General features: G+C 39.4%; 1 protein-coding gene across 1 annotated transcript in view; it reads right to left on the bottom strand.

The window, feature by feature from the left end:
• map3k12 (mitogen-activated protein kinase kinase kinase 12) overlaps positions 1-26,493 on the bottom strand; it is a 48,426-nt gene extending 21,933 nt beyond the window's left edge. The window contains exons 1-10 of the mRNA XM_057824880.1: positions 26,275-26,493; positions 20,596-21,119; positions 11,743-11,926; positions 11,462-11,653; positions 8,706-8,864; positions 8,461-8,619; positions 8,139-8,247; positions 1,873-1,982; positions 1,513-1,629; positions 987-1,121 (exon numbers count right to left, since the gene is read on the bottom strand). Of these exons, the coding sequence (XP_057680863.1) occupies positions 987-1,121; positions 1,513-1,629; positions 1,873-1,982; positions 8,139-8,247; positions 8,461-8,619; positions 8,706-8,864; positions 11,462-11,653; positions 11,743-11,926; positions 20,596-21,058 (1,628 nt within the window). The 5' untranslated portion in view covers positions 21,059-21,119; positions 26,275-26,493. The remainder of the gene's footprint in view (positions 1-986; positions 1,122-1,512; positions 1,630-1,872; positions 1,983-8,138; positions 8,248-8,460; positions 8,620-8,705; positions 8,865-11,461; positions 11,654-11,742; positions 11,927-20,595; positions 21,120-26,274) is intronic.
• Positions 26,494-26,752: the final 259 nt, after the last annotated feature.

Genomic DNA, 26,752 nt, shown 5'->3' with positions numbered 1-26,752 from the left:
GCTTGTTTAACAGGTGGGACTGGGAATTTGGCTAATTTTGAGAGTTGCAATGAGACAAAGGGTACTTCACGAGTCAAATAGTTAAGCAACTGAGGTTTATGGGGCACACACATACACATTATGTGTTACCTCAGCGAAGGGGCTGAATGCGGGGGCGAGGAGAGGGCATGGACGGAAGCTATTGTACTGTGCTGCTCCTTAAAAGGGCGTGTGCGTCTGTGTTTGGAGGACAAAGGGCGCTCTCACAACTATTATGGCTGCAGCGATTGGGGGCTCATGCATTACTAACATAATAATGATCATGCCTTAATAACCTTGATAAGGGCACATGCTCAGTTAAGAGGAGACAAGGGCCAGTGCTTAAGCACCATCTGGTGTCTATGTGTGCACGCCAGTGTCGGTTGGTGAAAAAAAGGGCCCACATTACACCGGTACGTGGTGCAAAAAAAGGTTGGGGACCCCTGGCCCTGGGCACCGAGTCATCCAGAGCTGGCCCTGTTCATGGTGTATGAACATGAATTTCCAATAAAATATGAAATACATTTTAAAAAGTATACAGTTGCACACATTGTATCTTCCTTTTTTTAAACTGCTAATGTATTTGATTTCAAACAATTGTTTTCATATGAAAAGTTTTAACATTACGTATAGTATGTAAAGATAAGGGAAAACACACACAGTTGGAGCAAACTATACAGTACCCTACTACTCAGAAAATTAGAATATCCTGAAAAGGTTGTTGTTTTAATTGAGATATGTGAATTTGCGAATAATGGATCAATAAAATTTGTTGGTTTGATCTTTTAAGTTGAATTGCCAAAATAAACCAACTGTTACTGGATGATCTAATTTTCAGGTAGTCCTGTAAATTAAAAAAAAAAAAAAAAAAGATTTTGATCCGTGACTTTGTCCCAGTTTTTAATTCAAAAGTTGGATTTTGACACCCTTGATTTGATACGTTAAAAAAAAAAAAAAAAAAATCGCACCGTTTTGCTGAGGGCAGTTTCTGTGGGACATTTCTTTTCTTGATGAGCTTGTCCATGCTGTTGGAAGAACCACTCTGCCTGGAGCTGTGGTGCTTAAAAAAACCCGGGTACTTCTTATCCAAGGACTGCTCCCTCCTGGAAATACACAGAAAGATGTGGCTTTGTAAAAATTGCTGGTACCACTTTATTTGGACTCTGTGTCATAGAAACATTATAATTATGACATGAAACTGTCATGAATGTTAATTAATGCTCATGACAGATGTCATTAAGTGTCCTAACCATAACACAGTTCCTAAACTCTAATCCCAACCCAGAGACAATCGATAAAAAATCTCAACATTGCATCAAAAGTGATAATAATTTACTAAATGACACTCAATGACATCTGTCACAAGCCCTCATTAATATTCATGACAGGTGTCATGTCATTATTATGACAGTCTTATGACACCGAGTTTAAATGAAGTGGAGCCAGATTGTTATAATAAACCAAAAGTAAATGTTTACATGATTTTAAGCATACCTCTGTAGCTCTTTTTCCTTGAGCTCCAGCTGCAACATGACAGCACTGAGCTCCATGTAAAGGTTATTCGCCCTCTCCAGTTTCCTCTCATAGTGTTCCCGAATGTCTAAAGCATGTCTGACAAAAGAGAAAAATGCTGGATGATGTCATCGGGCATACACGCATGAGAGAATTCCAGTCCTCAGCAACTGGCATGCACTCAGCGCACTTCTTGCACCCACGGGGATGGACAAAAAGGAGTGACATCAAGAAGTGAAAAGTGGCCTCACTCATGTACGCAAACACAATAAGAGCACAACTGCCTGAAGTAAATGCTGTCTTTGCATTAAAAAACAACAACAACAACAACAAAAAACTAACCTGAGCTCTTCTCTGCGTCGGTTTATCAGCTCCTCATCAAGTCGGTGCAGGCAAGTACCCTCAGATTTAATCTTCTCAAAGTGCTGTTTCACCTCCTCTCGCCATTCAGCCTGACGAGAGCATATATTTTGTTAAGTAACTGCATTGAGTTAGAGCTAACTCTCTTTTGTTGGGTGACAACGGATGAGATGACTAAGCAAGCTTGTGTATGGGTAAATGCATGTGTACCTTCATATACAGTGGGGAGAACAAGTATTTGATACACTGTCAATGGCAGTGTATCAAATACTTGTTCTCCCCACTGTAGTACTGTGAACTGGATATATATGTATGTACATTATATTGAAGCAAGTCTTCATTTTTATGGATACCAAGATCCTCATCAAACAATTTTTGAAATGAATTACATTGGAGTGTTTGAACAGGTAACCAGTAGGACCAGGGAAAGATGCCCCCTCGACTGGTAGAAATAACTCCCTGCATATCATTTTGAGCCACACAAACTTTTCAGTAAACAACACAAACATTTCATATTGTACATAATCAGGGATGTCTGGTTCGCATAGTTTTCCATGCAAGTCCGAGTCACCTGATTTTGATAATCTGTCGATACAGATTTCCGGTCCAATACAGAAAATAAAGTATTTTTCTGCCATATTGCCCTATATATGTGGTCAAAAGTTTACATACACTTGTGAAGAACATAACGTCATGGCTCTCTTGAGTTTCCAGTTATTACTACAACTCTGCTTTTTCTCCGATGGAGTGATTGGAACAGGTACTTCTTTGTCACAAAAAACATTCATGAAGTTTGGTTCTTTTATGACTTTATTATGGGTTAACAGATAAAGTGATCAAATCTGCTGGGTCAAAAATATACATACAGCAACACGAATTAGCAATTTTGACTTCTCTGAGGCCATTTAAATAGGGCTCAATGGATGCAAGCGCTCACAAACGCTACAATGGGAAAGTCAAAGGAGCTCAGCATGGATCTGAAAAAGCGAATCATTGACTTGAACAAGTCAGGAAAGTCACTTGGAGCCATTTCAAAGCAGCTGCAGGTCCCAAGAGCAACAGTGCAAACAATTGTTTGTAAGTATAAAGTGTCATGGCACTGTTTTGTCACTGCCACGATCAGGAAGAAAACGCAAGTTATCACCGGCTGCTGAGAGAAAATTGGTCAGGAGGGTGAAGATTCAACCGAGAATCACCAAAAAGCAGATCTGCCAAGAATTAGAAGCTGCTGGAACACAGGTGTTAGTGTCCACAATCAAGCGTGTTTTGGACTGAGAGGCTGCCGTGCAAGAAGGAAGCCCTTGCTCCAAAAGCGGCACCTTAAGGCTCGACTGAAGTTTGCTGCTGATCACATGGACAAAGATAAGACCTTCTGGAGGAAAGTTCTGTGGTCAGACGAAACAAAAATCGAGCAGTTTGGCCACAATGCCCAGCAATATGTTTGGAGGAGAAAAAGTGAGGCCTTTAACCCCAAGTACACCATGCCTACCGTCAAGCACGGTGGTGGTAGTATTATGCTGTGGGGCTGTTTTGCTGCCAATGGAACTGGTGCTTTACAGAGAGTAAATGGGATAATGAAGAAGGAGGATTACCTTCAAATTCTTCAAGATAACCTAAAGTCATCAGCCCGAAGATTGGGTCTTGGGCGCAGTTGGGTGTTCCAACAGGACAATGTCCCCAAACACACATCAAAGGTGGTAATGGAATGGCGAACTCAGGCTAGATTTAAGGTTTTCGAATGGCCTTCCCAAAGTCCTGACTTAAACCCCATTGAGATCTTGTGGACAATGCTAAAGAAACAAGTCCATGTCAGAAAGCCATCAAATTTAACTGAATGCACCAATTCTGTCAAGAGGAGTGGTCAAAGATTCAACCAGAAGCTTGCCAGAAGCTTGTGGATGGCTACCAAAAGCGCCTAATTGAAGTGAAAATGCCCAAGGGACATGTTACCAAATATTAGCGCTGCTGTATGTTTATTTTTGACCCAGCAGATTTGATCACTTTTTCCTGTGTACCCATAATAAAGTCATAACCAAACTTCATGAATGTTTTTTGTGACAAAGAAGTATCTGTTCCAATCACTCTATTAGAGAAAAATCAGTTGTAGAAATGACTGGAAACTCAAGAGAGCCATGACATTATGTTCTTCACAAGTGTATGTAAACTTTTGACCACAACTGTATGTATATATGTATATACAGTGCCTTGCAAAAGTATTTGGCCCCCTTGAACCTTGCAACCTTTCGCCACATTTCAGGCTTCAAACATAAAGATATAAAATTTTAATTTTTTGTCAAGAATCAACAACAAGTGGGACACAATCGTGAAGTGGAACAAAATTTATTGGATAATTTAAACTTTTTTAACAAATAAAAAACTGAAAAGTGGGGCGTGCAATAATATTCGGCCCCCTTGCGTTAATACTTTGTAGCGCCACCTTTTGCTCCAATTACAGCTGCAAGTCGCTTGGGGTATGTTTCTATCAGTTTTGCACATCGAGAGACTGACATTCTTGCCCAATCTTCCTTGCAAAACAGCTCGAGCTCAGTGAGGTTGGATGGAGAGTGTTTGTGAACAGCAGTCTTCAGCTCTTTCCACAGATTCTCGATTGGATTCAGGTCTGGACTTTGACTTGGCCATTCTAACACCTGGATACGTTTATTTTTGAACCATTCCATTGTAGATTTGGCTTTATGTTTTGGATCATTGTCCTGTTGGAAGATAAATCTCCGTCCCAGTCTCAGGTCTTGTGCAGATACCAACAGGTTTTCTTCCAGAATGTTCCTGTATTTGGCTGCATCCATCTTCCCGTCAATTTTAACCATCTTCCCTGTCCCTGCTGAAGAAACGCAGGCCCAAACTATGATGCTGCCACCACCATGTTTGACAGTGGGGATGGTGTGTTCAGGGTGATGAGCTGTGTTGCGTTTACGCCAAACATATCGTTTTGCATTGTGGCCAAAAAGTTCAATTTTGGTTTCATCTGACCAGAGCACCTTCTTCCACATGTTTGGTGTGTCTCCCAGGTGGCTTGTGGCAAACTTTAAACGAGACTTTTTATGGATATCTTTGAGAAATGGCTTTCTTCTTGCCACTCTTCCATAAAGGCCAGATTTGTGCAGTGTACAACTGATTGTTGTCCTATGGACAGACTCTCCACCTCAGTTGTAGATCTCTGCAGTTCATCCAGAGTGATCATGGGCCTCTTGGCTGCATCTCTGATCAGTTTTCTCCTTGTTTGAGAAGAAAGTTTGGAAGGACGGCCGGGTCTTGGTAGATTTGCAGTGGTCTGATGCTCCTTCCATTTCAATATGATGGCTTGCACAGTGCTCCTTGAGATGTTTAAAGCTTGGGAAATCTTTTTGTATCCAAATCCGGCTTTAAACTTCTCCACAACAGTATCTCGGACCTGCCTGGTGTGTTCCTTGGTTTCCTCTGCACTTTAAACAGAACCCTGAGACTATCACAGAGCAGGTGCATTTATACGGAGACTTGATTACACACAGGTGGATTCTATTTATCATCATCGGTCATTTAGGACAACATTGGATCATTCAGAGATCCTCACTGAACTTCTGGAGTGAGTTTGCTGCACTGAAAGTAAAGGGGCCGAATAATATTGCACGCCCCACTTTTCAGTTTTTTATTTGTTAAAAAAGTTTAAATTATCCAATAAATGTTGTTCCACTTCACGATTGTGTCCCACTTGTTGTTGATTCTTGACAAAAAAAATTAAATTTCATATCTTTATGTTTGAAGCCTGAAATGTGGCAAAAGGTTGCAAGATTCAAGGGGGCCGAATACTTTTGCAAGGCACTGTATATACATATAAAAAAAAAAAAAAAAAAATATATATATATATATATATATATATATATATATATATATATATATATATAAATATACGGTGGGGAGAACAAGTATTTGATACACTGCCAATGGGTTTTCCCATTGGCATTGATATCAAATACTCTATATTCAAATACTCAAATACTCTCTCTCTCTCTCTTTCTCTCTCTCTCTCTCTATATATATATATATATAGATAGATATAGATATACTGTACGTACTAGTATATACATTGCCCCAGTGGTGGAATGTAACGAAATAAATGTACTTCGTTAGTGTACTTAAGTACATTTTATTTTTACTTAAAGTGCTTATGACAGCAAAAATCATGTTTATTTCATATTTCACGTGGTATTTTATGCTCCTGAATGAAATGGACCGCTTGCATGCAGGCAATACTAAGTGTACAGTGGGGTATATAAGTATTTAGTCAACCACCAATTGTGTAAGTTCTTCTACTTGAAAAGATTAGAGAGGCCTGTAATTGTCAACATGGGTAAACCTCAACCATGAGGGACAGAACGTACAAAAAAACCCCAGAAAATCACATTGTTTGATTTTGAAAGAATTTATTTCCAAATTTGAGTGGAAAATAAGTATTTGGTCACCTACAAACAAGCAAGATTTCTGGCTGTCAAAGAGGTCTAACTTCTTCTAACGAGGCTCCACTTGTTACCTGTGTTAATGGCACCTGTTTGAACTCATTATTGGTATAAAAGACACCTGTCCACAAAGTCAGTCAGTCAGTCACACTCCAAACTCCACTATGGCCAAGACCAAAGGGCTGTCGAAGGACCCCAGAGACGAAATTGTACACCTGCACCAGGCTGGGAAGACTGAATCTGCAATAGGTAAAATGCTTGGTGTAAAGAAATCAACTGTGGGAGCAATTATTAGAAAATGGAAGACATACAAGACCACTGATAATCTCCCTCTATCTGGGGCTCCATGCAAGATCTCACCCCGTGGCGTCAAAATGATAACAAGAACGGTGAGCAAAAATCCCAGAACCACACGGGGGGACCTAGTGAATGACCTACGGAGAGCTGGGACCACAGTAACAAAGGCTACTATCAGTAACACAATGTGCCGCCAGGGACTCAAACTCTGCACTGCCAGACGTGTCGCCCTGCTGAAGCCAGTACACGTCCAGACCCGTCTGCGGTTCGCTAGAGAGCATTTGGATGATCCAGAAGAGGGCTGAGAGAATGTGTTATGGTCAGATGAAACCAAAATAGAACTTTTTGGTAGAAACACAAGTTCTCGTGTTTGGAGGAGAAAGAATACCGCATTGCATCCGAAGAACACCATACCCACTGTGAAGCATGGAGGTGGAAGCATCATGTTTTGGGGCTGTTTTTCTGCAAAGGGACAAGGATGACTGATCGGTGTAAAGGAAAGAATGAATGGGGCCATGTATCAAGTGATTTTGATTGGAAATCTCCTTCCATCAGCAAAAGCATTGAAGATCAGATGTGGCTGGGTTTTTCAGCATGACAATCATCCCAAACATACAGCCTGGGCAACAAAAGAGTGGCTTCGTAAGAAGCATTTCAAGGTCCTGGAGTGGCCTAGCAAGTCTCCAGATCTCAACCCCATAGAAAATCTGTGGAGGGAGTTGAAAGTCCGTGTTTCTCAATGACAGCCCCAAAACATCACTGCTCTAGAGGAGATCTGCATGGAAGAATGGGCCAATATACCAGCAACAGTGTGTGGAAAGCTTGTGAAGAGTTACAGAAAACATTTGGCCTCCGTTATTGCCAACAAAGGATACATCACAAAGTATTGAGATAAACTTTTGGTATTGAACAAATACTTATTTTCCACCATGATTTGCAAATAAATTCTTTAAAAATCAAACAATGTCATTGTTTTTTTTCCACATTCTGTCTCTCATGGTTGAGGTTTACCCATGTTGACAATTAGAGGCCTCTCTAATATTTTCATGTGGGAGAACTTGCACAATTAGTGGTTGACTAAATACTTATTTGCCCCACTGTATGTATCTATATAAGCTACAGTACAGCCTACTATCAAAATGACTCAGTTGGCTACAAATACATAATTAGCTTCACCTGCGTTAAAAAACCTAGAGGACCGAAGCATCCATTTTTGTAGTTTTATTTTCATGCGTCAACATTGTCTCAACTTGTGTTGGCCCGCCAAAAGAATTATACATTGCAATATCCCAAGTTTCCAACGCTTCGACTTCCGGTTACTACTGGTATATTTGTGCGAACTCAGCATGGCGAAAGGTGGAGGCGAAAACCCGAAGAGAGAACTACATTTCTATTCTATTCTATTCTATTCTATTCTATTCTATTCTATTCTATTCTATTCTATTCTATTCTAGGGACAAGATAGTTAAGATTTTACTGGTACAGTTCTTCACAGTGTACCTGTGATTTGAAGTACGTCTCCTGCGGAGTGGACAGAACATCGGCTGATGCTATGTCTAGATGAAGAAGGATTTGACGGAAAGAAGGCCGATTCCTGGGTTTGCAGTTCCTGCAAAAACCAAGATTAAGCACAACTGCCTGGTGTACTGTGTTATGCATACACTGCACTATAAGAGAGACTATAAGAGTCCTCCAATTTAAAGTGAAAAAAAAAATGCTGAACACATGACTCATTGTTTCAGCACTACTGTATCTATTTATGCAGCTAAGCCTCTGCTCGTTCTCTACTCGGCCTGACTTCCGATAATTAATAATTGCTCACCAGCATTGTCTGAGGAGGATCTTGAAGCCGTCCGGGCAACTCTCAGGTATAGGTAGCTGCAAGCTGTTGTTTCCGACACCCCAGATAATGGCAGAAGAATCCACATCTTTGTAAGGGATCTCTCCTGTGAGCATCTCCCACAGCACCACTCCAAATGACCTTCAAATTAGGTTCAAGTTTGATCATATGCGGTCTCACACTGGTCAAAAAGAGCATTTTCTCTACGTTCTGAAGATCACACCTACCAAATGTCCACCTTTTCTGATACTGGCTCATTCCGAATGACCTCAGGAGCCATCCAAGCCACTGTACCCGCAAATGACATCTTTGTGCTCTTGTCGCTGAGCTCCTTTGATGTTCCGAAATCCGAGATCTTTACAAGGTCATCGTGTGTGATCAGCATGCTGAAAAAAAAAAGTAACATTCAATTGCTTTCAAATTACAATCTATAAATCTATCTATACAATCTGATATTGGCAAAAATAGACACACAGTAACGATGGCATATTACCACTTGCAACACTTCAGCTGTGGATCACCCATGACAACCTTCCTACAGTTGTAAGAGTCATAATGTTATTTGATAAATTTACTCATTGGCTATTTTTACTGGGAGGGTTGGCAGCACTCGCTGTCACTGGCAGTGAATGAGTTAATACTGTATAGGACAGAATAATTTCTTTCTTGTAATGCTACTTTTTACACAAAGGTACACAAATGAGATGCACTTTTTCGTGTATGTTGCATTTTAACTTTTTGTATACCACCACTTTTTATTTTATAGTAAAGCACAGGTGTCAAACTGGAGGCCCGGGGGCCAGATCTGGCCTGCCACATATTGCATGGCCCGCGAAGAATAAAAATTCAGTAGTCCTCGATGATAGACAGAGGACTCAGAATATTTTCCTTTTTGAAATAAATAAATGTACGGATTTTTTACTTTTTACGTTGTTTTTTCTTCATATTTTTTCTTAATATAAAAAATAAAAAAGGATGTTAATAGTTTTTGTTAATCCTTTTTATCCTTTCTTAAAAATGTTAATACAGCAAAATCAAAATGAACAAGTCTTTAATAAATCAAATAAGAATATTTACTGTTTTTTTTTTAATACAAACAAAAATCAAAAAAATAATTAAATAATAAATGAAAATCATATAAGAATATATTTGCTCAATGAAAAGCAGATCATCGATTATCAGAATATTTATTGATTCATTTGTTTGCTGTTGCACTGCCAATGATGGCGCTAGACGTCCAATCCGATTTTGTCCGTTAGGGCTGGTAGTGATCATTCGATGCTAACCTCTCCGAGTCAAAATGGTATGGACTCTAGCGCTCTCAATGGCAGCCAATGAGTAAAATATTTATACGGGTGGGCAGACATGATGGCCGTCCGAAGGAAACCATAACTACGATGTAGCCAGTGTCACTACCCGATTGTGACAGATTGCTATTGAGCATGCGCGAATCGGCGCCATTTTCCCTCGAGCGATGACGGCAGATATACAGTACATATGTACGTGACAGATTAAAAAATAAATATACATTTGTATTTCTTTTTTTTTAGAGGATAATGGTCTCTGAAGAGTTTACTTGGAATGGGATGGATCCTGTTTAAACAACACCGTTTAAATTCTTGAAAGACATTAAGTTTACGAACAGATCGTAAGGGTGAAGGCATGGGCACTGCATATTCTTGTACACTAGATGGCAGTATGCACCTGAATCTGCCATCATCTCTCGAGAGAAAATTGCGTTGGTTCGCGCATGCACAGTAGCAATCAATCGCGATCTGGTAGCCCATCACGATCGGGTAATGACAGCCCGCGACAAAGATGAGTTTGACACCCATGTAGTAGAGCAGGGGTGGGCAAACCGGTCCTCGAGGGCCGCAGTGGGTCCTGGTCTTTGTTCCAACTGATTCAGCACAGACAGTTGAACCAATGAGTTTTCAGCAGAAACAAGAAGCACCTGACTGCAATCCACTGATTGCACTTTTAAGAAACCAGCTGAAATACTGTCCTCATGATGGGTTTGAACAAAAACCCGCACCCACTGCGGCCCTTTGTGGAATAGTTTGCCCACCTCTGTAGTAGAGTATAATGCTGCCCCCTGTTGGTTGGGAATGTTGACACCCATGTAGCAGTGGCGGAAAGTAACATAGTACTGTAGTTGTACCAGTACATTTTTGTGCATCTGTACTTTACTTAAGTACAGATATGAAGTGGTACTTTTTACTTGTATTTCACTACATTTTACAGCACGTATCTGTACTTTTGCTCCACTATATATACATATATTTTTTTTTACTTTTTTTTTTTACTTTTGTTTGTTTATTTTTCTCTCATTGTGAATTAATATTTTTGTTTTAATGCCTCCAGTGCAATCAATAAGCCCCATATAACTATACCGTTATTAAGCACTAGAGGGAGCAACATGACTACAAGCAAGATTAGGCAGGTGAACAAGATAGTGACCAATAAAAAGCAACAGTGAGAGCAGCGCACCTTTTAATGGGTGCTGCACACTCTTGTACAGTAGGTAGGAGTATGCACCTGATAGTTGCTTTCAATCTGCTGTTTTTTTTTTTTTTTTTTTTTTTTAGCTTGTTAAGCTTATGTTTACAGTGCACTCATTGTTATTACTTTTTTCCATTCTGCACAATATAAAATATATTATATATATCACATTTTTGCATTGGGAGAAAATACTTTTATTTTTTATGTGTAAAGTCAATTTAAAAGCAAGTGCATTTGTACTTTTACTTGAGTAATTTTTTTCTTAGATACTTGTACTTTTACTTAAGTAATTTTTTTGCCCCTGCATCTGTACTGTAGTTTTACTTGCGTAAAAAAAAAAAAAAAAAAAAAAAGTGAGTACTTCAGCCACCACTGCCATATAGTATATTATAATGCTGACCCCTGTTGGTTGGGAACGGGACAAATGACTGTCGTTTCAAAAAGCACACTTGAAATTAAATCTAATGAATTGTGAACTTACTTGGGGGACTTGAGGTCGCGGTGTATGATTTTATGTAGGTGTAGGTAGTTCATGCCTCCTGCGATGCCCATGGACCAGTCAACCAGGAGTGAGGGTGTGATTTTACGACCTGCTCTTAGCACCTCATATAGTTGGCCTTGCGCACAGTATTCCATTAAGATACAATAACAAGGAGCCTGGGTGCACACCCCTCTGGATGAAAACACAGAAGTTAGAAAACAGCAGACTGCTAGTGACAGACCGATATGGGGGGGATTATTTGAATAAAGACGCAACCTTACTTGAATGTAATTATGTTGGGGTGCTTGAGTTTTCGAAGATGTTTGATTTCAGTCTCCTTGATGTCTCGCACTTTCTTCACAGCCACATCATCTCCATGGAACTTGCCTAGGAAGACAGCCCCTTGCGCCCCACTGCCCACCCACTGAAGCTCTGAGATCTCCTCGAATGGAACCTCCCAGCTTTCTGAATGGAGAACAGAGAGTAGAAACAAAATTCGTTTGATAAATGTAATCATTACAGAGTGTCAAGCCCAGGTATATGTGTACTGTTAACAAAAAATACAGAAGTAGAATTCACAGAAATCCTTTATTTCCTCCCAAAATGACTGTGTGCCGTAACAGAAATCCTTTATTTCCTCCCAAAATGACTGTGTGCCGTAAGTTTGAACTATGGTTGTGCTTAATGACCTGGAACCTATTTTGTCAGAGCATAACCCTATTATACTGCTCCAGTAAAGTACTCAAGGCACACATTCATCCTTCATTAAACCCATAAAGAAAACATTAAAACTAATAATATTTAAACTACTGTAATAAAACACCAATTACAATGCAGAAAGACCGAGAACAAATGAAAAATGCAGTACATTGATGCACTAACACACTTATGGATAAAAATAAACGTGCGTATTTTAACCGGTAATTAATTTATGTCCCACAGTGTGACAATTAAGTGTTCATCTTACCCAGATGTGCGAAACCTATTTTTGTTGCAGGATGCATCATTGTTATAACTGTCCTTAGCAGGTCATATGACTGTCACCCCATAAAAGAGAAATCAATGAATAAATGATCACCTCGAAATATTTCATATACACAATAATTTGAATGATACCTGATTGTGAAAACCAGAAGCCAGTAAAAAATTGTAACCAAATAAATAAGTGAAAAAAATCTGCAGTTTTGGTATTCTAGCAAGAAGCATGAAGTTATTGTCATAGGTAGGTAGAGTAGCCAAAAATTTTACTCAAGTAAGAGTAGCGTTACTTCAAAATAATATTACTCAAGTAAAAGTAAAAGTACTCATCCAAAAAAGGTACTCAAGTACAACTAAAATGGTATTTATTGAAAAGAATACTCAAGTCACGAGTAACATTGTGAGTAACTGCTTAAGATGTTTTTTTTTTTTTTTTTTAAACAATGGTTTTTTTTTTCTCAGTATAAAGTTATCTATATGAACTGTTGTTATTTTACTGTAGTATAACATAATACATTAAGCCAAAAAACAAAACAAAAAAACATTGACTTCTGGTGAGAGTAAAAAATCTACAGAAATTAAGCATTATTTGTCCAAAGAGCATGAGTGCCCTCTAGTAGAGAAAAAATAGTTCCTATTATGAAACTAAAAGGATCAGTTATCCGTGGTCACTCGGTGCCAAATAAAAACTGGAAGGGAGATTAAAATACATGCTTTTGAGTTATGTTGATGACAGTGCTGTATGTCAAATGCTTAATTTGATTGAACAGGCCGGTGTGATCATAGAACGGCAAGCTTGTTATAGTCATGAGATTATAGTTGCGACGTCTCATTGGTGAAAGTGGTTGAGCCACTGTTTGCGTGTAATTAGATAATTAAAATATAATACAGTATGTAGAATAAAGAGGAAAAATGTAATGACTAGTGTAGCCCAAAGTAGCGGAGTAAGAGTAGTGTTTTCTTCTTTACAAATCTACTCAAGTATAAGTAAAAAGTATGGCTTAGTACAACTACCACCTCTGGTTATTGCATATAGTCTGCTTTTGACACCTGTGACCTAGCCAGTGAGGGAAAGCGTCAGTCACATTGTGCTAAACCATACAATCTGATGAAGCAAAGGCGTCCATCTTAAACAAATTGTGTAGCAATAATATGGGTGTGAATCACCAATTTCATGACTAGACGACATCGATTCTTTGTACAATGACAAGGTATTTGACGATATTACATAGTCTGCTACCATTCAATTTGATTTGAGGGAGTTTAAATGATTGAATACGATACTAGATACGCATTCAATGCAATCATTTCTATTTTACTTAAAGTAATAAAAACAACAAAGCAATTTTAAAAAATGTTTTAAACAAATTCTTTTTGACAAAACAGCATGTTTAAATTTTTAAAAAAAGATTGATGTTTTGTATTTCAATGAATTTTGATTTCATCAATACATAACCAAACAATATATCATCCAGATCGATCTTTATACACCATGCAACTATCAGTGGAGCAACATTTTTTAACAAGGGTTGAGACAAAAAAGCGATATCGCGACATCTATCGTTATCAGAGGTGGGTAAAGCAGCCTAATATTTTACTCAGATAAGAGTAGCTTTACTTCAAAATAATATTACTCAAGTGATAGTAGAAGCAATCCTCCAAAAATTCGTTGAAAAGAATATTCTTGTAATAAGTAACCTCTTACTGTTGTCTGATTTGTTTTTAAACAATGTTTTTTTTTTCTCTGCACAAACCTCATCTACAGTGGTATGAGAAACTATCTGAACCTTTTGGAATTTCTCACATTTCTGCAGAAAATCATAATCAAATGCGACCTGATCTTTGTCAAAATCACACAGATGAAAATACAGTGTCTGCTGTAACTAAAACCGCCCAAACATTTATAGGTTTTCATATTTTAACTAGAATAGCATGCAAACAATGAAAGAAGGGGGAAAGTAAGAAAGTGAACCCTCTGCCTAAGGAGACTTAAAGAGAGAATTGAAGCCAATTTTTACCAAACATTTTAAGTCAGCTGTGTGCCCAATCACTGATGAGTGGTTTAAAGCTGCCCTGCCCACTATAAAACAAACACCTGGTAAGAAATGTCTTAATGAGAAGCATTGTCTGATTCACATCATGGCTCGGTCAAAAGAGCTGTCTGATGACACCAAAAGTTCAGCGCAGAATATTCAGAGAGGTAAAATAAAACCCTAGAGTGTCTGCTAAAGACTTTCAGAAATCACTGGCACAGTCCAATATCTCTGTGCATACATCAACTATATGTAAAACTATGGCCAAGGATGGTGTTCATAGGAGGACTCCAGGGAGGAAGCCACTTATGTCTAAAAAAAAACATTATTAATGTTCACAAAAAGGCACTTGGACACTCCACAGAAGTTTTGGCAAAATATTTTGTGGACTGATGAAACCAAAGTTGAATTGTTTGGGAGTAAAACACAACATCATGTGGAGAGGAAAAATGGAACAGCTCACCAACATCAACACCTCATCCCCACCGTGAAGCATGGTGGAGGGAGCATCATGATTTGGGGCTGTTTTGCTTCCACAGAGCCTGGACAACTTGCAATCATTAATGGAGGAATGAATTCAAAAGTTTATCAGGATGTTTTGCAGGAAAACCTGAGGCCGTCTGTCAGACAATTGAAGCTAAAAACAATGATCCAAAACTCAGAAGTAAATGAACTTCAGAATGGTTTCAGAAGAACAAAATACACGTTCTGGAGTGGCCAAGTCAAAGTCCAGACTTGAATCCCATTGAGATGCTGTGGCATGACATAAAGACATCGATTCATGATGCCAGATATCCCAGGAATCTGACTGAACTACAGCAGTTTTGTAGAGAAGAATGGGCCAAGATTAATCCTATTTGATGTCCCTTACTGATATGCAGCTTCAGGAAGCGTCTAGTTGAAGTTATTGCTGCCAAAAAAAAAAAAAAAGGGGGGGGGGGGCACAAAATATTAAATGTGATGGTTCACATGTTTATTTTCCCCCTTCTTTCATTGTTTGCATGCTACCTAATTAAAACATGAAAACCTATAAATGTTTGGTGGTTTTAATTAAAGCAGACACTGAATTTTCATCGATGTGATTTTGACAAAGATCAGATCACATTTGATGGTAGTTTTATGCAGAAATGTGAGAAATTCCAAAAGGTTCACATACTTTTTTATACCATTGCAGATGAATTCTTATTATTTACTGTACTATAACTCACTATATGACCATAGTAGGCCAATAAATACACAAAAACAATAGAATTCCGATTAGTGAAATCTACAGAAACTAAATCCTACCAATTCAAGAGCAACAGTGTCCTCTAGTGGAGAAAACACATTTCCTACTACGAAATTAATACGATCATATCTCCGGTTTTCTGTGGTTTATCGGTGCCAAATAAAAACTTGGAGAGAGTTTAAAATTTGCGCTTTCGACTAATATTAATGGCAGTGCTGTATGTGAAAGAGTTTATTTTTATGAAGTTTTGAAGCCGCCACGTGATTGGATAGGCCGGCATGATCATATGACTTCCGAATGCAAGCTTGTGTGTGGTCATGTGGCTGTATTGCTACGTCTGATTGGTATAATGTAGTCATGTGATTATTGGTGAGTTTATTATTTTTTACTACCTGTATGTTGACCATTGGTTTATTTCTGTATATTGATGTCGTTTGTTGTTGTTCTTCTTGTTAAAAATAATTTTTAGGGGTAAACATCGGTCATCCACATTTTGAAAAACTGAAACTACTTGGCCACAAAAGAGAAATGCAGCAGACACAGCCAAAGAGAAAAGCAAATCTATTCTTCATGAGGTCCGCTGAAGTGTGAAGCTCTCTGGAGGCCCACTTTAGCAGAGACGGATGAAGTGCACAAGCTTCCCCCAGCTGGCTGCTAAAACTCACTGTATCTGATGTGTGTAAACAGTCAACCCTGGCACCCTGGTGCAATAAGTCATAAAAATATAAATCTCATGTGAACACTGTGAACATCCTGAGACAGAATTCTTCCCTAATCTATTACTAGATTTATGTCAAATGGAGCTAATAATTCTTTTTTGTTTTACGTGCACAGTTCATCAGTTTTCAACTAGTTCTACAAGTTCTATCACAAGTAACAAAACAAAATGCCTGAAAAGGAGTGGGACGGACAGAATTTATTAAATCTTAAATAGTAACTGTAGAATATATTAATGTTGTCTGCGAACAAAATGAGTTTCAGTACATGAGATACAGTGGCGCCTCTACATACAAATTTTATTTGTTCCAAGACCTAGTTTGTAAGTCAAAATGCTCGTATGTCAAATGGGATTTTCCAATAAGAATACGTTAATATTCAATTAATTCGTTCCACAACCCAAAAACCTATATGCTAAATCATTAATAAATACTGCTGATACAATTACAAATAGCAATTACACATAGCAAAACAAATAAATTATGAATACAAATCGGAATAATAGTAAAATAATAATTAGGGCTGTCAAAATTATCGCGTTAATGGGAGGTAATTAATTTTATAAATTAATCACGTTAAAATATTTGACGCAATTAACGCACATGCCCCACTCAACAGATTAAAATGACAGTACAGTGTAATGTCCGCTTATCACTTGTTTTTTGGTGTTTGGCGCCCTCTGCTGGCGCTTGGGTCCAACTGATTTTATGGGTTAGTACCATGAGAGAGCATGGTGTAATTATTGACATCAACAATGGCGAGCTACTAGTTTATTTTTTGATTGAAAATTTTACAAATTTTAATAAAACGAAAACATTAAGAGGGGTTTTGATATAAAATTTTTATAACTTGTACTAATATTTATCTTTTAGGAACTACAAGTCTTTCTATCAATCGATCGCTTTAAGAGAATGTTAATAATCCTAATGCCATCTTGTTGATTTATTGTTATAATGAACAAATACAGTACTTATGTACCGTATGTTGAATGTATATATCCGTCTTGTGTCTTATCTTTCCATTCCAACAATAATTTACAGAAACATATGGCATATTTTATAGATGGTTTGAATTGCGATTAATTACGATTAATTAATTTTTAAGCTGTAATTAACTGGATTAGAAAATTAAAAAAAAAATTTTTTTTTAATCATTTTAATTTTAATTGTTTGACAGCCCTAATAATAATGTAACAAATCGGGTTCTAATGTTTTTCAGTTTTCTTTTGCATGCTGTTCCTGAATGCACTGTGTGACAGACAAGAGAGAGGTTCGGATGAGTGGGATGTTTTTAATAAAAAAAAAAAAAAATTTCATGTTGCTGTTGGCGTCAGCTACAGCGGACAGTAGCCGTGTTGTATTGCGCAAATTCTGAAATAAATAAATAAAAACCTGACGAAGCCGGTGACTTCCTTGCCTATGTTACAATTATAATAGTAAATCGGAAAATTTTATAAAGCGTTTTTATTGTCACCTTAAATTATAGAGAATGAAAACCGGAGGTGGGAGAAGAACAGCCATAATGTCGAGCCACTTCACTCACACACACACCACGCTTATATTTTTATTTCATTTTCTTCTTAATTTCACTGGTCAGTATCACTTTTTTCCTTTTTTCACCTCCTGCACTCACCTTCTTGGGACCCATGTGAAAAGAAAATGTGCCGTGCTGGAAAATAATGAAATTCTGATGCTGTCATAAATCGGCGTATTTCGAGCATGTCGTCGTATTTCGAGACAAATGACAAGTCAAATTGTACATCGGATGTCCAAAGGATCGTATGTCAACATACCACTGTACATTAAAAATATCATTTATATACAAAATGATTGCAATTACAAATGCTTTGGTAGTAATATCTTCGTTGATTTTGCTTGCAATGAAAAAACACAAAAGAGAATGGGGGAAAAAATTAAATCATTATCATTTTACACAAAACTCCAAAAATGGGCCGAACGAGAGCATTGGCACTCTTTGAAAATCATGTGATGTTTCTCTAATTTTTAATTACAGCACCTGTTACTTACCTGTAGCATATAACAGGTAGTGGCAATAACTAAATCCCACTTGCAGCCAGTTAAAATGGATTCAAGTTGACTCAACCTCTATCCCATGTCCTTGTGTGTATCACATTGAGAATGAAGAAAAGAAAGAAGAACTGTATGAGGACTTGAGAACCAATATTGTGAGGAAGCATTGGCAATCTCAAGGCTACAAGTCCATCTCCAGAGACCTGAATGTTCCTCTGTCTACCATGCGCAGTGTCATCAATAAGTGTAAAGCCCATGGCAGCGTGGCTAACTTCCCCAGATGTGGACGGAAAAGAAAAAATGACGAGAGATTTCAACGAAAGATTGTGTAGATGGTGGACAAGGAACCTCGGCTAACATCCAAACAAGTTCAAGCTGTCCTGGAGTCCGAGGGTACAACAGTGTCAACCCATACTATCCGTCGGTGTCTTAATGAAAAGGGACTCTATAGTAGGATAACCAGGAAGACCCCACTTCTGACCCAGAGAAATGAAAAAGCCAGGCTGGTGTTTGCCAAAACTTACCTGAGACCGCCGAAAACGTTTTGGAAGAATTTTCTCTGGTCAGATGAGACAAATGTAGAGCTTTTTGGGAAAAGGCATCAACATAGAGTTTACAGGAAAAAGACCAGGCCTTTTAAAAAAGAACACGGTCCCCCACAGTCAAACATGGTGGAGGTTCCCTGATATTTTGTGGTTGCTTTCCTGCCTCTGGCACTGGACTGCTTGACCGTCTGCATGGCATTATGAAGTCTGAAAACTACCCCAAAATTTTGCAGCATAATGTTTGGCCCAGTGTGAGAAAGCTGAGTCTCCCTCGGAGGTCATGGGTCTTCCAGCAGGACAATGACCCAAAACACACTTCAAAAGCACTACAAAATGGTTTGGGAAAAAGCACTGGAGACTTCTAAAGTGGCCAGCAATGAGTCCAGACCTGAATCCCCCACAACACCTGTGGAGAGATCTGAAAATGGTAGTTTGGAGAAGGCACCCTTCAAATCTCAGAGACCTGGAGCACTTGGCCAAAGAAGAATGGTCAAAAATTCCAGCAGAGCACTGTAAGAATTTCATTGATGGATACCGGAAGTGGCAATTATTTTGTCTCAAGGTTGTGCTACCAAGTATTAGGGTGAGGGTGCCAATACTTTTGTCCGGCCCATTTCTGGTTTTTTTTGTGTAAAATAATATTCATTCATTCATTTTCCATGCCGCTTTTCCTCACGAGGGTCGCGGAGGTGCTGGAGCCTAACCCAGCTAACTCGGGGCAGTAGGCAGGGGACACCCTGAACTGGTTGCCAGCCAATTGCAGGGCACAAGGAGACATACAACCATTCACGCACACACTCATACCTACGGGCAATTTAGAGTGTTCAATCAGCCTACCATGCATGTTTTTGGGATGTGGGAGGAAACCGGAGTTCCCGGAGGAAACCCACGCAGGCACGGGGAGAACATGCAAACTCCACACAGGAAGGCCGAAGCCCGGGATTGAACCCTTGATCTCAGAACTGTGAGGCAGACGTGCTAACCACTCAGCCACCGTGCCGCCACGTGTAAAATAATAATGATTTAATTTTTTTTTCATCCATTTTTTCAAAGCAAGCAAAATAAATGAAGATATTATTACCAAAGAATTTTTAATTGCAATCATTTTCTGGGAGAAACTGAGCATTATCTGACAGAATTGCAGGGGTGCCAATATTTTTTGGCCAGCAGTGAACACAGTGATAAGTTGAGGCTTCAACACTGACCCCTGGAAACCTCACATGATAAAATAAATTTGTCAGATGTTATTTCTATTTTTACATATTGTACCCTACCTGTTAGACAACTTTTCATTTTGTCCCCAGTTATGCCATATTTTTAAATTACTTTATAAAAATATGATTAATTGTGTCAAAGGCCTACTTTAGAAAATACCAAATGCGTATTTATTTTGGTCAAGTGCATTTTTCATTTGTTTTACTTGGTTCCATTATTGCCATTGAAGTAGCTCTTTGAACAATACTGACCTACATTTACTGTATTATTTGATGTTTCTCTAAGAATTTTTCAAGTCTGGAATTGAAAGATTTCTCTAAAATATTTGAAAATAGAAGCAGTAGAGAAACTGGTCTGTCATAAGGTCATTATTTGGGATTTCACTTACCTTCATGGCTATGCTTATGTTCAGTAGAGTAGGCCTTTCCGATCATGGTCCACACAGGTTTTAGGCAGCCAAACAGACCCTCCAAAAAACCTCCACTACCCGATTGGAGCCGAATATTTTCCGAATGGCTCCGGACAGCACCTGCCTCTGGACTGTGGCCCGCCTCGGCGCCACTTCCACACTGGCAGGCATCATGTTCGTGTAGTTTTAGCACACTATTATCAAAGTGGCCTGAAGGTCCATCACTGGGAGTGGGGCTGCTGCCTCCCGGTGCCCCCGACCCACTAGTGTCAATTGACAACACGTTTCGGAGGACACACTGTGTAGGGGTCAGGTCCGTTTCCGGGGTGCGGGCAGGGGTGCCACCATCAAGTCTCCGATAAGGGGGTTCTGATACCGGGGTACTAAAGCCTGACAGGGAGGGGGAAGGGGCACGGGGCTCATGGATACAGGTCCCACTCATCAGGGGTTTCCCCAACCCAGCAGGTTAGAGTGGATGGAGGAGGGACAGCTGAGAATGTGACCTATAGGACAAGATCATAAAATGCATTTTAATTAAACACAGTTTTGTTTGTATGACAGGTGTTTTAAATAGTGTTGCACTGATAAAAATGTTTGGCTCCCAATACCGATTACAATGTTGTACGAAACCGCGTTTTTTTTTTTTTTGGAAAGTGTTTTATTTTCCTTTTAATACTAAATTACTGCATACTCACTTTAATGTTAAGTAATTGCTATCATGGCTTGGTCAGACGCAATGCAACTCATTGGCTGCCACTGACTGCGCTTGATGTCCAATCCTTTTGAAATGGGAGGGTGGCAGTGAATGAACAAAAGTTAATTCATTGCCACCCTCCGTCTTCAAATGGATTGGATATCTACTCGTGATAAACTCATTTAAATTCACAGCAGATGGATGATTGGACGTCACACGAGTGGATGTCAATCACCATCTTGGGAAGTGTGACAAGAGCTTCTTTTTTTCTACGATAGCAAGCGTAGCTGGCTGCCATCTTGGGTAGGGCAAACAGCAGTTAGAAACTAGATCTTGAAAAGTTGATATTGCACAGCATCGGCATGTTTTTTTCTTAGTACTCGCCGATAATGAGGACGTCAATTAAGTGCCGTATCGGTACCGGTAGTTTTAATTTTTTTTTTATTTTTTTTTTTTTTTATTAAATATTTGGGTATGAAATTGAACTATAGGATACCAGTTTTCTTAAAAAAATATGAACATTCACATTACATTAGCTCTTGTTTTATTATTATTATAAAAAAAAACTTTCATACAATGAAAGAAAAATAAACGGGCATGACTGTGATGTTTACTGAAGACTACTAAATTCTTACAAAGGATATGGCTAGTTGTGTGCATGTTTAACAAGATAGGAGGTATGTTGTTTACTGTAAAATATGATAAATTGACTTTACTTTTTTTTTTTTTAATTCAAATTGCTGCCTTAGAAAATGTTTACTGAAGACTACTAAATTCTTACAAAGGATATGGCTAGTTGTGTGCATGTTTAACAAGATAGGAGGTATGTTGTTTACTGTAAAATATGATAAGTTGACTTTACTTTTTTTTTTAATGCAAACTTGCTGCCTTAGAAAATGTAATGTATGCTACTTACTTTAATTAGATGCAATTTACTTCGTTTTAAGGACTCAAATTAACCTTATTAACTGGATTATAGTAAATTGTTTATTTTGAGTTTGCAGTACTCAAATTAGCTTGATTGAATTAGATAATAAACTTATTTATTTGGAGTTTGCAGTACTCAAAATAACTTGACTAAAATTACATTACAGTAACTTACTTATTGCAAACTTCCAGTACTAAAGTGACACCTTAGTTAGCTTTAATGCTGCTCATTCGTCATATGCAGGTGAACTTATTTATTTATTTTTTTAACCTGAAATAATTCAACAATATAAACAGCACATACTAATTTAATTAATAAAATGAATTACCCTACCCCCAAATAAATGAAGGGAGAACACTCAATGGATGTTTTGTTAAGGCTTAGTGTGAAATGACCAATCAGTAGTAGAACCTTATATCACATAACCAGAGCTCTCTTCAACACCGTCACATCGATTTGGTAAGTAAATACTGTGGTGAGCAATATGGAGAAAAATGGCAGAACCTGGCTTATGTTTTTAACACTTGTGTTTCTTGTGCCCCACACATCGCACGACCCCAAGAAACAATACGCTATATTGCAATCACTACTCTCAGTCATGGTTGCCACAACCCATCATCCATTCAGATTCAGAGATTTATTTTTCATTGACACCAGCTCATGACAACAGATGCAACGAAATTCCGTTCGATGAGTGAGCATCGGGCCGCTGCAGACTTTGTTCCGCACCGCCACTTCTCTCTCTTCTTCAGAAATTACGGAGCAAGTTACAAGTAGACACACATATATCCTACAACATAGCACGGGTATGACACGACGCACAGGTCACATGCAGGGATTTTTTTAATGAAAAAAAAGGAGAACTTCCAGTCATGGCTGGAGGGAGCGGGGTAAATCAATAATAGTGAGAAAAAGGCGGTGGCAGACTGAAGGGGGGGGGGGTGTTTGTGAGTGTGTGTGTGTGCAAGTGTATCAGTATTTGTAGGTGTCTTTAGACCAAATAAAAGTCGCAGAGCCCTGCAACCGGCTTTAGGAAGAGCTCAAGGGCAAAAGATAGGAACATCTGCGCGGCTCTTCCCCGTAGAAAGGAGAGGTGGGGGAAGATAAGGGAGTTCGGGAAGGGAAAGGAAAATTATAATCAAATTAAGCCGAATAAGTAATTTAATATGTCCAAATACTGTTGGTCTTCAGTCAAATTCGCATTCCTCATGGCGTAGGTGAGATCTAAGGTCCCTTAAGTCATTGCCAATAATCGCGGTCTGCCCCGACAGTTCAGTCACCTGCCCTGACAGTTCCGTCACCTGGCGCAAAATAGTATCCACTTTTCTCCAGCCCTCTTCGGACCGCACCGTGAGTCCATGGAGCCAGTTCACGGTCCGAGCTTCGACGCTCTTAGGTTTTGTGTTGGTTTTCTCCTAGTGTGACTTGTCCCTGTGATTGCCCATTGATTTCACCTGTTGTGCCTGCTCCTAGTGTATCCTCTAACCTGAATCCTCCTGTGCTCAACTGTTCCTCGTTGTGTCGTTACCCCTTGTCTGTGTGTATATAAGCTCCCAGTTTCTTTTCACACCTTGTTGCGTCATTGTCAATGTCCATGTGCACGTCCGAACCTGTTCTCGCCAGTTTTCTCCAAGCCCTCGTGCTCCCCTCAGTAAGTTTTTGATACCCAGCCTTTTGTTAGTAACCTGGGCTTTTGTTTGCTGCTGTGTTTTTTGGGATCTCGTCATTATTTGTTGGTACTTTGTTTTTCGCTTGTCTTAATTAAATCATTTTTGCACCGTCAATCTGCTTTGCCGCCCTTTCCCTGCTTTTGGGTCCACACACCACCTGCCGCCCGTTTCCTGACAAACGCGATCTTCCAGTGCCTTGAATCGCACCGTTTGATCCGTGGTCAATTTGTTGATTTCCTTGAAAGCTGCCGTCTTGGAAACTTTCTGGTAGAGCAGGGCACCTCCTAAGCCAAGCAGAAGGAACCCCACAACCGTCACGCCAAACAGCCAAATATCCTAGATATCTTCCACGGATAGGACAGTAAGACATGCTAGTTTCCAGTGATCCCATGAATTTCTCACGTAACCAGCAGCGAAGGTGCCATCAGGGCAAGACGGCTCTCCTGGTGCATCGTGTCTTGTTGAAAAAATTTTGTCAATTGCGCTGATAGACCAACTAATCAGATCCATTTTTGTATGAGAGACCAGCGCAATTGATCCACAGAGGAAATACAAAAAAAAGCAGACAGACGACTGACGAGGATAACAGCAAGCGGCAGCAGGGACGAAAAACACGTCCGCCTCCGTCGAAGGCAGGAAGAAGAAGCAATTGCGGCGGAACAGGTAAAGAACAGTGGCTACAATATATTACTGTTTTATAAACTGTCGTGTTGCAGCAACGTGACAGTTTATGAAAGAGTTAAATATTTACTTACCAAATCAATGTTAAAATAAGTAAAGGAAGAGAAGGTGCTGAAGAGAGCTCTGGTTGATGGCACCGTTCACCGTGGACGTGTGTGGGAATGTTTTGGTGTCAAAAAACCGCGAAATAGCCCCAAATTGGTACTTACTAATTAAAAATTAGTGTTCACAACATGCTGATAATAATTTAGTTTGGTTCATTTATCATATTTATTTAAGTTTTATATTAGCATTTACAGTGTACTGTTATTACTCTTTTAAGGGCACAGGTGTCAAACTCATACCCCGATAGCAAGATTTGGACCTCCACATAATTTTTTTGAGGCCCACTAAAGCAAATCATGTGCAGTGACTTCATTATTCTTGTTGAATAGAATAGAATAGAATAGAATAGAATAGAATAGAATAGAATAGAATAGAATAGAATAGAATAGAATAGAATAGAATAGAATAGAACAGAACAGAAAGCCTTTATTGTCATTGTACAGAGTATACTAGAACAACAAGGTTTAAAATAATTGCCTAATGTTATCACTGTTAAAAAACAGGTATTGTAAGCATTTTGTTATGATCACCCTTTTAGAAAAAATTAAATAGTTGCTGTGATAAAGTTTTTTTTTGGTGGCTTCTGATTTGAAAACCATTTGATTTGTTGTGTACAAAACACATGCATGCAGTTTCTTTAAGGTCTTAAAATGGTCCTTCTTGTAAATGTCAGTCTGAATCATTGTTTACAGTATATGTGCTATGCAATTGATTCGAATGACCAGTCCAGGGTATACCCTAAACAAATCTTGAGTATAATTATGCATACAAAGAAAAAGTACCCTCTGTCTAAATCGTGCAGAAAATCCTCACTTTGCTGCCTATGAATGGAAGCAAAGCCTGCCCAGTGGAGCCATCAACCAGTGTAGGCTTTATGAATGAGTCGACGAAAGCATGGTTGCACTGCTCACACTGAGATGACGGCACCGACCAAACCTCAGTATGATTTCCTCCATGCATCAAATCTGAAGTATAGTGGAAAATGATGAATTGCATAATCGCCCCCGTGAGGCTGTTTGTGTGCAGGAAGAGAAGGAGTTTTGGAGGACGGGAGGGGAGGCGCACATGTGCCCATTTCATACATATAGAGATCCCACAGCAGCTCCATGACTTGGACTGCACAACCGCATGAGAAGAACCACGGCGAAAAGAGGAGCGTGGAAATCAGACAATCAACAATCAGTGGGCCTGGAAAATGCGCACGCGCGCGCGCTCACGCACGCGACCATGCATGCACGCATGCAGGAAGCTCAATCTTAAAATAACCGAGGATGTTGACACTCAAATAGCCGACGTGCGGCGTGCATCGCAAGCCTACTACGCTGCGTGCCAAGTCCAAGTGCCGCAGCGTCGATACATTTACTCATCGTTGCCACCGGCGCAAATGATAGGAAATGTGCGCTTCCATTTCGCACAAATACGCTCTTTAAGCATCACTTGTCGACGGGTCGTTTTGTCTTTCAGTCAGCATCCATTTGCTGGTAGCCGCACCGAATGTCACGCGCAAAGGCACGCATGCACGGTCAATCCGGACTTGGCGTCTTATTAACATTTAAGAGGGTAGTATGGCATTCCCATACCTTTCTGCCAGCTTGTTGTCGCGTTGTCAAGTGAAAGGGTGGGCTCGGCTTTCAGTTATCCTTACGATGACCAACCGATTGTCCCCCCCATCCCTCTCCCGTCCGACTCTTCTATGCCCCGTCCCGTAATCCCACAGTTTTACGTCGCTGGGACGGATCACAGCGGGTAAATGTGTATCGATAGCTGGGGACCCATGCAACGTGCAGGCGCGCTGGGTTTCGAGGGGGGAGGGAGCTGTCTCACTCTCAGTGCTGAATTGACGTCACGGAGGGGACGGGGTGAGCCGCGAGGGGGCGCTGCATCACCCCCGCAAACATAACAAACTGGGCCTTTACTTTCACGCGCTTTATTTTTAACCCTTTATGGGGCAAGCGACTATTTTGGGTCATTTAAAAAGATTAATTTAACCCCATTAGAACCTGGCATCCACATACATGGACATCACATTTTGGCTCAAACTAATAATATTTAGTACAA

This window comes from Corythoichthys intestinalis, chromosome 2 (genome assembly GCF_030265065.1).
Source record: "Corythoichthys intestinalis isolate RoL2023-P3 chromosome 2, ASM3026506v1, whole genome shotgun sequence".
NCBI lineage: Eukaryota > Metazoa > Chordata > Actinopteri > Syngnathiformes > Syngnathidae > Corythoichthys > Corythoichthys intestinalis.
The sequence above is the reverse complement of the archived record's forward strand: the minus strand, read 5'-3'. Positions and strand labels throughout refer to the sequence as shown.